This window comes from Felis catus, chromosome C1 (assembly GCF_018350175.1).
Source record: "Felis catus isolate Fca126 chromosome C1, F.catus_Fca126_mat1.0, whole genome shotgun sequence".
NCBI classification, from domain to species: Eukaryota; Metazoa; Chordata; class Mammalia; order Carnivora; family Felidae; genus Felis; species Felis catus.
In genome coordinates, this window is record NC_058375.1 from 189273019 (window position 1) to 189285107 (window position 12089).

A 12089-nucleotide genomic window follows, 5' to 3' on the forward strand; every position below is an offset into this window, starting at 1 on the left:
GTTTCAGGTGTACAATATAGTGATTCCACAATTCTATACATTACTCAGTGCTCATTATACCAATCCCCTCCCCTTTGGTAACCATCAATTTGTTCTCTATAGTTTAGAATCTATATTTTGGTTTGTCTCTTTTTTTCTTTGGCCTTCTTTAGTGATATACTTGGATTCCTTTCTCTTTATTGTTTGCATATGTATTACTGGTTTTTTATTTATGGTTACCATTAGGTTTGTATATAACATTTTCTGTATATAGCAGTCTACATGAAGTTGATGGTCACCTAAGTTTGAACCCATTCTTTTTTTTTTTTAATTTTTTAATTTTTTTTAATGTTTACTTTTGACAGAGAGAGAGAGCATGAGGGGGGAGGGGCAGAGAGAGAGGGAGACACAGAATCTGAAGCAAGCTCCAGGCTCTGAGCTGTTAGCACAGAGCCCGATGCGGGGCTCGAACTCACAGACTGCGAGATCATGACCTGAGCCGAAGTCGGGCGCTCAACCGACTGAGCCACCCAGGTGCCCCTGAACCCATTCTTTACTCCTCTCCCCCTCATGTTTTAGGTGTATGGTGTCATACTTTACATCCTTTTATTTTGTGAATCTCTTGACTTATTTTTATAAAAATACTTATTTTACTGCTTTTGTGCTTCCTACTTTTCTCACTCCTAACTTTTGGTCTTTCCACTCAGAGTCCCCTTTAACATTTCTGAGATTAATAAACAAATCCTCCTCTCCTTTACCCCAAGTGTTTTTCAAACTGTTGCTTCTATGCTCTATCTCAGTGGGGCTGTTTGTTGTGCTGCCTCTTCATGGGCAGTTTCCTCTAGCCCTTCTGGGTCTCCCAGAGCCAAGCCCCCTGATTTTAAAGTTCTAAGTGTTAAGCTCCACTGATTATAAGAAGGGACATTCAGCCCCTCTGGTTTTCAAAGCCAAATGTATGGGGATATGTCTTCCTCATGCAGGGTCCCTCATGTGAGCATCTGCTTCTCTCCCCTCTCCATACCCAGGACGCCCCTCCCTCATGTCTCTGCCCTTCCTTCTCTCTTGGATGTGGCTTCTTCACTACATTTAGCTACGGAGAGTTTGTTCTGCCAGTCTTTAGGTCATTTTCTGGGCCATTTACACTGATGTGGGTGTTACCTAGTTGTATCTATCAGACCAAGTGAGCTTAGGATCTTCCTACTCCACCATCTTCCCCAGAAGTTCTAAGACCTAAGATCTCAACAGAGAATGGCTACAACTTCAAACAACGATGGAATATCCTTTTTCTTCTCAAACTCTATTAAGAGGAGGACAAAATGTAATCCAGCTGTGATACTGCCTGTAAGTCTAGAATTACACTGTACTTAAGCACAGTGTCTTGTAAGTTATCTTGCTAACTCTTTAAATGACACTTTTCCTCTCTAACCTTTCTACAATAAAGAATATAAGATGCTTACAACAGAGAAATTGAGGGGAAAGGTCAGTAGTTGGTGTCTATTTAATAAATTTGCAAATATTAGGAATAGTCTTTTAAAACTTTAATTTCTATTTAAAATCAAATAGATTTCAAATACAAAAAGAATGCTGGATAGTCTTTTTGTAGAATCATGGAATTAGATCAGAATGGCGCCTTCTTTATTCACTTGTCTCAAGATAAAAGGAATCCATTCAGATAGTGTCCAACCAGTTTTTAAAGCTATCATATGAAGGATTTCTATAACCATTCACTGCCTTATTTCAAAGTTTCACAAAACTGTCAGGAAATTCTTTCAACCTCAAACCCAGTTCTTCTGCAATTTAAGTCCTAATGCTTCTCTCAGTGGAAATGAAAAGTAATAGGTAGATAATATTTTCTGTAAAAGAACTTGAATATAATTGAGGACATATTAAGAGTCTATCTATTTACCAGTTCAAATAAACAGATACTTGTTATAATTATCTGCTGTGCCCACAGTGCTGGGGGAACAAGGGAAATAGTAAGAAATACTCCTTGACACCAAGAAATTGGTAACCAAGTAGTATGGTTTTTAACTCTTTTGGGGTGTTTGGGCAGGGTGGGGGGAAGTATCATGAGAATTTTGTAAAAGCTATGTATGACCCTTCTTCTAAGAAAAGGCAAATACACAAAAATTTTTACAAATGATTTTAGAGGATTCACCAACCACTTAGAAGTTAAACTCAATTTAATATAAAGTTGAAAATCCCATTAACACAGTATGTATGATACAGGTGCACAGATGACACTTTGTAGTAAATTAAAATAATGAAACAAAAACTTGAGGTTTAAGCCGCTAATAAAGTACATAAACCATTTTTTGAAAATTTCTAAAGTGTTGAAAAGCAACTTGTTAGCAGTGAGCCACAGCATGCAATGGTTTTAATTTTGTCTCTAAAGACACATTTATACAATAAAAAACCAAAAACAACAACAACAAAAAACAAAAAAAATCAATGGGGTGCCCAGGAGCTCAGTCAGTTAAGCATTTGACTTCCACTCAGGTCATGATCTCATGGTTCATGAGTTCAAGCCCTGCGTCAGGCTCTGTGCTGACAACTCAGAGCCTGGAGCCTGCTTCGAATTCTGTGTCCCTCTCTCGCTGCCCCTCCCTTGTTCACACTCTGTCTCTCTCAAAAATAAATAAACATTAAAAAAATTTTTATAAAACAAAACAGTCACAGCATTAGGTTAGGAGCCAACTTTTTTGGTGAGTGGCTCTTTACATTATATGGCAAGAAATTTAAAACACTGGGAAGAATACAAGTACCAAACCAGTGGAGTTACTATTCCACCTTTAAAAAAAATGTTTTATTACCTATTTTTGAGAGAGAACGGGGGTGAGGGGCAGAGAGAGAGGAGGAAAGGATCCCAAGCAGGCTTCGTGCTGTCAGCACAGAGCCCAATGTGGGTCTTAAACTTACCAACTGTGAGATCATGACCTGAGCTGAAATTAGGAGTTGGATGCTTAACCAAATGAGCTACCCAGGCACCCCACTATTCCACCTTTTTTAAACCCAAGATCCAATAAAACAAGATGAAAAAGCTTTGCCACTATTTTAAAATGCAGCCAGGAATGAAGTTTTGTCAGTATTCTAGAATTATGTAATAGAAAATACTTGCATATGAAGACATTACTTATGTTGTAAAATATATTCATATTTACTAAGTTATGTAATATGATTTGCTAAAATTTAGACTTTTAGATTTTAGGTTTTAAAACTTTTTTAGCTAGCAATCCTAATTTACAAAAGAGATTTTAAGTAATCCCTCTAGATGAACAGAACTTCTGCAACAAGTATTTTTTTGTTTTTAGACTTCTTAAAATAACCACAGAAGATAACACTGTGTTCTAGAGTTACCATTCATTGACTTTTGAATATTTTGTACATTTTCCCTTTGTACCAGTATTTAAAAATGAAACCTATATCCATATCCTTATGTCCACACAGTAAACTTTTAGCACACAGTGATGACTAAAATCATCGAATAATTTTTCAAGTACTATTTCTAACCTGAGTGAGTTTGTCTAGCTCCCCTAGCCAGGCTCCAAACATTTTGTCCAGGTCCTGATCTTCCTTATCACTGTCTTCTTCAGCACCATGGTCAATTTCTTCATCTGATAGCTGCTCCATCTGAAATACAGATATTTGGGTAGAATGAAGAGTAACAGGCTGAACTTGAAAAATTATGCAGTATCTCTTGTGATATATATTGCAACTTTCTGGAGTTAAATCTTCAAAACTAGAGATCACATTACACAAAGGAACTAGAAATCATTAATGGAGACAGGACTGACAAGTGAATAGGAATGAGCACTTAAGTCTCAAATTTTTAGGAAATTGTGAAAAAGCAAAATGTATCAGATTATGACCAGAATCACAAGTTAACAGTAATTCTAAAATTGCAGAGCCCTCCCATTAATCAGAGGATTTTATGGTAGTACAGTTTTCTCCACTAACTGATCCTATAACACTCCAAACACCACAGAGAAACAATTTCAGAAGACTTCAATCCAGCAAGTTATTATCTCACTTATTCTGTAAAAATCTGTTTAGATGCAAATAAGTATGTATCCTGCAAAACTTTAGTCCAAAAATCACTTCAGAGAAAAGACAAAACAAAATATTTTATCTAGGTTAGTTTGTTGAATTAGTTCCTCCTCCTATATTCTTTCTATCTTATTTTCTCATTAGTTACTACAAGATTGAAGGAACCAGATTGAAACTTAAAAAACTTTAGAAAACTGGAATTGAAAACTTTAAATTCCTATACAAAGTTTCCTATATGTATGACTTTTCAAGTGTAATTTCATGAAAGAAGAGATATTTTCCTTCTCATTAATCATAGGATATCTGACATGGAACCTACACATTGTTTTGAGGAGGCAAAAAAGATTACACAAAACAAAGATCAATTACTGACCAGATACTTAAAGTTCTTAAAGTAATATTAATCTGATTATTATATTTCAATATAAAGGCTCTGAAAAATCTTTTAAATTTTCAGTACAGTTAACATACAGTGTTATATTTGTTTCAGGTGTACAACAGAGTGATTCAACAATTCCATATATTACCCAGTGCTCATCACAAGTACACTCCTTAATCTCCATTATCCATTTCACCCATCTCCCCATTCTGGTAACTATCATTTTTGTTCTCTACAGTTAAGAGTCTGTTTCTTGGCTTGGCTCTCTCTCAGACATCTTTAGTAAAGATTACCTTTGCTTAAACCAACATATTCCAAATTAATTTGACCCCAAGTCCTTTACCTCCAACTTGGAGTAATACCTACTAACTTTCCCAGGGACACAATGAATATCATCATTTTATATTCCATATTCTTGACTCACATTTCTGAAACACTAATTTTGTTCCAGTGGATCTAGGCAATATTTGGAATACTGCCTGTTAGTTGGTTTAAACAATTCCTCAGAGATTAAATATATCCTAATCTCAAATAAGAATTTGTACACATATTATACTTCCAAAGCAACAATCAACAAAATTGTGATCCTTAAAATGTGGTTGTATGCTATGTGAGGAATTTCATTGTCTAATGAAGTATCATGAAACTAAATTTTAAACCTTATTTTACTAGATAAAATTTTGCAGAGTCAAATAATGCTGCAAAATCAAATTGAACTTAGTTCTAAGGATGTGGAAAATCAGATCATATCCCATTTAATCACTTAAGGAAAATAATTTTCTTAAGCTTAATACTACAAAGGATCATAGCTTAGCAATATCTCTAATGTAAACTGATAACTCTCATTTCTTAATTTCACTACCTTAAACATGTATAAATCAGGACATTCTTTTTTTCTTATTTATTTTGAAAGAGAGAGAGAGAGAGCAAGAGCGAGAGCGAGAGAGAATTCCAAGTAGGCTCTGCGTTGTCAGCACAGAGACCAAGGTGGGGCTTGAACTCATGATCCATGAGATCAAGACCTGAGCAGAGATCAAGAGTCAGATGCTTAAAGGACTGAGCCACCCTGGCGCCCTGCCCCCCGACCAGGGCTTTCTGTCTTGACAAATGGAAAATACATCCACTAATTCCCCAATTCATACATTTGAGTCTTAAAGAAATTTGGTTTTTATAATTCACTTGTGTTAACAGTTCAAGAATTTTTATTCATTAATGAATTACAGATCTATCTTAACAGAAAACTGATATCATACTTAATCACTAAATATACCCAGAAAGACATAAAATGTTTGTACAAAGAAAAACCTGATGAGGTAATTTAATTACTCAAATAACAGTTGCTAGCTTGAGAACATCTAGGGGTAGTAATACCCAGTCTTCATAATGAAGACCAAAAAGCAACAAAACTGGAATTTAAAAGTCAACTTCCTCTTCCTTCCTAATCTTAAAATTAAATACACTGGAATAACCCAGAAGCTAAAATATTCTAGCAGGAATTCTGCTTTGAGATAATGATTATGCCTGCACTTCCCTTCTGAGCACACACTGTAATTGCCCATAAGGAAAATGCTATACTGGAAAAAAATAGGAATATAATTTTGCATATAATTTTGTAGAGCATATGTGAAATAGTTCAAAATGAATATAAGTATTTTAAATTATCACAGAACTAAACAGAACTATAGCCTCCACATCAAAGACTAGTGTGTTAATTTTGAGTTTTTTCCTATTACTCAAACTCAATAATTATTCAGATTTATTAAATCTCTTTAAATATTTTCATTAATAGTTTTACCTGGATTACTACAGATTAAAGTAGAGGAAAATATGGCTAGGGAGCAATATGGAAATTATGAAGCAACTATTTGACTTTTACTATTTATGTAACTTTTGCCAATTTTTTCCATTCTTGAATTTCTGTCACTACATGGGTTATTCTATAAAAATTAACTTAAGACACTTATCCAGAGACTTTTCCAAAAAAAATTTAGGTCCTAAAATATTTCTTAACATATCTACACCCTAAAATACTATTCTCCATTCTCTAGAAGCTGAAGTTGATCTTTATTCTCCTACACCCAGAAATGGCATCATTTCTAATTATTACACACACCAAATAGCACCCCCCCCCCAAAGTTGTCTTGGCCATACTGTTAAAGTCAGCAAATCTGGTACAGAAATTCATTCCTTATTACATATTGATACCTGTCTCCAATTAGATCGCAATTCTAAATCTGAATTTTCCCAACATAATGCCCCTACTGGAAATAACATCAGAAAATGCAAATAAAATAATACAACAGTCAACTGTCCCTCCAAAGATGAAAAAATTAAGGAAAAGAAAATAGAACTTATGACTCTTGTTTTTAAATTATAATGCATACTAGAATACTATTAAATTATCCTATGACTATTAGATTAGGTACTTTGGGGGTGAGGGGAATATTCACTTTAATTCCCTGCTCCATTACATCTGAGGGAAATTATGTTCTGAAAAAATAAATGTACCCTAACACAAACGAAAAGGTTTATTCCCCAAAGGGCAGACTTGCTGAATATAAAATAAAATCCATAGTCACTGGCAGATCAAGAAAACCCTGAGTAATCCTGGACTTCAGGGACCTCTGTGACCTCTCTTCCCATTCTACCCTCCAACCACACAGTCCTGCCTGCTATTTCTTGGAGCAGGAAGTGGGGGGAGGGTGTAGATTGTGTTTTGAAGATAGATTGAGAGATGTCTAGTAAATACCCAACTGGAAAAAGTGAGGAAGGGTTAGGAGTCAGGTAATGAGAAGGTTTGGTTGCCTGATTATTTCAAAATCATACGTTTATTAGAGAATAATCACAGATTGCAGGTAATAATGAATGAACTAATATTTTAAGCTAACTTACATTTATTTTTTTCATGTAGTAAAAACAAAAATAATGGGGGAATGATCCACTGTTGCTTATATGCAGGTTGGGTTTCATTTTACAGATAACAGCCAATAATTGTGCTTCAATTATTACAGGTTAAAACTTACATATAGCAAGCTCTACTACACACAACAAAACATTTAGTATTCCTTAGTAAGAAACAATATTATTTCCACTAAATTTTCTATGAAGTTAATTATATAAACATATTTTCCCTATTAGATTTCCTCTTGGGAGATATTTTGGTTTACTATTCAATTTTCTCACTGTGAGATAGAATGGTGATCTTTATCAAGAAGGCTGGGCTTAGAGTAGGATTTAAGAATTTGAATAAATATATTCCAGGTAGGACAAATTATAAAGAGCAAAGGAGAAAGCCTGTGTTTATAAAACTGTCATGACACTGACTCAAATAAAACAAGAGTTTGAAAAAGTGAGTTTTAAGAGGACTAAGGTCATATATATGACTTTGAAAGCCAAGTCTATTTTTCCCCCAGAAGGCAACCGTATTTTCAAACACAGAAGCAAAGGGGTCGGGGGAGAAATGGTATTTTACTCAGAAATGGTATTTTAACTGTATAAAAGTTATTAGGAAGGGGCTAATATTTAGAGGACTACTGTGAATATTATGTAGAGATAATTACACAAATGGAAATTGAAGTCCAAGTCATATGTTTAGAGAGTGGCAAGAAAAATACATGGTATTAAACAAAGGTGCCTTATTTATTACTGAAACTTTTGTCCTTTTAACAATTCAAAAATAATTGTTTTTTTGTTAAAAAATATATATATACATACATATGTATATATATACATACATACATATGTATGTATATGTACTTAAAACCACATGAAAACTCCCAGAATGCAGCAGTACAAAGCTGCCACTACAGCATTTCTCCAGGTCTAACATGCTCAATGTTCCAAAGAGGCAAGAGAAGCTTTGATTTAATTTAATGTTTGCTGTACACCTGCTGTGTGCTAGACACTGGGGGAAGAGAGATGGACATGATAGCCTCTGTCTTTAAGGAATGTATAATCTAGTAGGGGGCAGACAAGGAAACCAACAATGATAAAACACTGTGTTAAGTACTACAACAGGGGTATGTTATGTGACTATAGTTTAATTTAGTTTGAGGAGACTGGAAAGGGATGACGCTTCAGTCCAGACCTGAAGAATGAATGTGCAAGGCAGAGAAGGGGAAGAGTGTTTTAGACAGAGGGACCACGATGTGCAAGGGCATAAAGCTGTGACAAAGTAAGACACGTTGAGAATTCTAAGTGACTTAACATTTTTGGAGCATAAGATATGTGGTGTAGACCCATGGAAAATGGGGCTGGAAAGGAATTATCGGCAAAATTATAAGCCATACCAGAGTTTGGACTTGATGCTGATTGGCAATCTATTTCCAGTTGTGGTCTCCTGATGACCTACATTAAAATTATCTGGGGTGCTTCTTTTAAAGTCCGTTTTAAGATGGTCTGTCTAATGTCTACTGAATACTAATTTCCAGGGTCCTAAGACATTTTTAACAAGTCATCCCACATATTCTTTATGCCTACTAAAGTCTGACAACTGCACAGTGTGTTGTGTTATAACTGGGTGGATTTGCAAGACAAAAGTGATGCAGTTTCACACAATCACAATTTGGTAATAGGCAGAACAACCTGGAATGAGTATTCTCAAAGCCCATAAATAATTTAGGCAATGAGAAGATCCCTTAATTAACATATCTCAATTACTCCTCCATTATATCACAGTTCCAAGCTTCTTCTGAGTTATTCATTGAGATAAAATTTTCATTTTTTATGACCAGTTATATTTCAGTAGCTCTATCACAAAAAGTTTTTGAAAAACCTCCTATGCTGCTCTAATCTGATAAATAATTCCAAAGAAAAACAGGCACTAGATAAGCGAGGCTGTAAAAACTTCCAGGTTCAAGGAGTGCCCCCAACTGTGCAAGATACAACTCCTGCAAAATAAAAGCAGGAGGAAGGAAACTTAAATCAGACAAAAGAAACAATAAGAAAAAAACTCTGTTAAAATTAGCAAGGCACAAAAAGAGGAAGAAGACTCATCAAAAGCAGGAGAGAGGAAGCCACAGCAGAGAAGGAAGAGGAGAGAAACAGGACACAACATAATGTACATCAAGTGAGAACGGTGGGGAATGGAGGGCCATTAACTCCTCATGTGACTAGGGCATCCAGAGGTGTGCTTGATTCACTGCTTTCTTGATCTACAACTCCTCAACGTAGAACCTTTAGTTCTGCTGTGAACTAAATGTTACCATTTGTAAACTGCCCAAATGGAAATTGGGAATTTAACAAACTAACTGAATTTACACAAGCTCTTCACAGAATCAAGACATTAAATACCGTGTTGTATGTACAGCAACTTTTCCCTCTGGTTTTATCTTTTAATTTTGTACGGTCTTTTTTCCTTTTTTTAAGATACTGCTAAAAATTTTTATTTTTTTTAAAGTTTATTTATTTCTGAGAGAGAGAGAGGGACAGAGTGCGCGTGGGGAAGGGGCAGACAGAGAGGGAGACACAATCTGAAGCAGGCTACAGGCTCTGAGCTGTCAGCACAGAGCCCGACATGGGACTCAAACTCATGGACCGCAAGATCATGACCTGAGCCAAAGTTGGACACTTAACCTACTAAGCCACCCAGGCACCCCAAAAGTTTTATTTTTTAAGTTATCAAGCGTGTAAATTTTTTTTTTTTTTTTAAGTTTATTTATTTGAGAGTAGGGGAGGGGCAGAGAGCAAGAATCCCAGTCTCCGGACCGTCAGCACAGAGCCTGATGCAGGGCTGGAACCTGCAAACCATGAGATCATGACCTGAGCTGAAGTTGGACACTTAACTGACTGAGCCACCCAGGTGCCCCTCCTGGTGAATTCTTGCACTGTTCTGGTCAGTAAATTATTCACAACCCAAAAATCTCATAAATGTTTATGTACATTTTTAGTTTTATCATTCATTCTTTTCTGTAGTTATCACATTTAACATAGGTAGCTTAGTTTGGCATGAGAATAAGAACCTTAATTGATTACTCCCAAAATTTCATTTTTCTTTTATTTATATATTTATGTTCCATATACATACTATGTTTTTTCCTGAGGATTCTTTTCCATTATGAGCCTATTCTTATATAAACATCACTTTATACTTTATTAATTTATAAAGCAGATGAGTTTTTTCAAAAACTCAAAAGTTGCTTTTTATAAATCAATCACTGAAGTTTTCTCTGTTAGGGTTACTGGCCTTCAACAGAAATGGCCCAAATTTTACCTAAGGTCCAATACTTCAAATACTTTGCCTACAAACAGCATTATGCCAAGTACCATGCAAGATACAAAGAAAGCAAAAAAATATATTCCACTATTTCAAAGAACATTAATCCTAACCATGGGAGAGATGATAAATATTCAAGTATCTTGATTAAAAAATTCTCTAAAAACGAAGTTCCTATTGTAGGCCTGTGCATGAATCAAATCTAAAGGAAGTTATGGTCTCCTAAGTGTTGAAAGGGATCAAGAAAGAAGCGAGGTACTTGTTATTCGAAGGCTTCATGGGAGCAACCTGAGAAAATTGGCCACCAGGAAACTTGCATGACACCTTGTCCTATGAGAGTGAGCTGACATCTGGATCTAAGTTTTGTAGTTTCCCATGGAACTAAACCTCCCAAATCAGTAAGAGAGGTGTATTACTCTTGGTTGGCCAAGATGAATCCTTCCTTACCCAGGAGACAGAACCACTAAGGGAGGTGATTCACCCCTTATGCCTTCTCCTTTATTTATGTCTCAGTTTTTGACAACCCAAGATGTAACTAACACATCCTCTTCATTATCATGTACATTAACTCTAAGGTAACTAAAGATAATAAAAAGAAAAAAAAAAACAGCATAAAACAAACAAGAAATTTTTTTAATAGTTGATAGCGATTATAATGTTTAAGAAAACTATAAATCAAATCAAAGGCAATATGCTAATTTAATGTTTTATTTATAAAGCACTTAAATGCACCCCTGGTAAAGGAATTCCTTTCACAAGATAACCATATTCATTTCTTTATTTACATTGTATTTGTCATAATATTGGATACTGTTAATATACTAAACTCTAAACAGGAACACCTTATCTGAAGCGAAAAAAAAAAAAATCTTAGTTCAATGGTCTCAAAGAAACCCCTAACATTCCTAATAAATAAGTTCTAATGATCAATCTTATAATTACTAATTATATAGTACACCATAAACCATAATCTGAAATAACAGAATAAAAGCCCAATAAAACCAAAAAACAAGAATAATAGTAATATTCTTTTGTTTATATTCCAGTTTTTGAAGTTCAAGAATTGTGAGAGAATAAATGTCTGTTGCTTTGAGGCACCCAGTGTGTGATGAGTTGTTACAGCAGCCTTAGGAGACACATACAGTCACTATACATATCAGTAGAAATGGGGCTTAGATGACTGCTGACAGAGATGTTCATGTTGCTTATTCTGCTCCATACCTGGGACTGTCCCTGCTACATACCAGTTATTTCTGGAGACAGCTGATATTGTGCATACACTCTCCGACTTCAACGAGAGGGAGAGTGCTAGACAGTTTAGAAGCCATTTGGACAGGATGAATCATCACTATGTTTGAACTCAAGGTTTCAAACAGACAGGTAAATATGGAATAGATAGAAATAAAGATAGACATATGTTTATGTGTGTTTGTAGGTATGTCCACACAAAGGGCCTAATAGCAATAACAT

The 12089-nt window shown here is 35.2% G+C and overlaps 1 protein-coding gene across 1 annotated transcript in view; it reads right to left on the reverse strand.

The window, feature by feature from the left end:
• Window positions 1-12089, reverse strand: part of RAPH1 (Ras association (RalGDS/AF-6) and pleckstrin homology domains 1) — a 103057-nt gene that overhangs the window by 62465 nt on the left and 28503 nt on the right. The window contains 1 exon segment of the mRNA XM_045034324.1: window positions 3490-3609. Coding sequence (XP_044890259.1) covers window positions 3490-3609 — 120 coding nt within the window.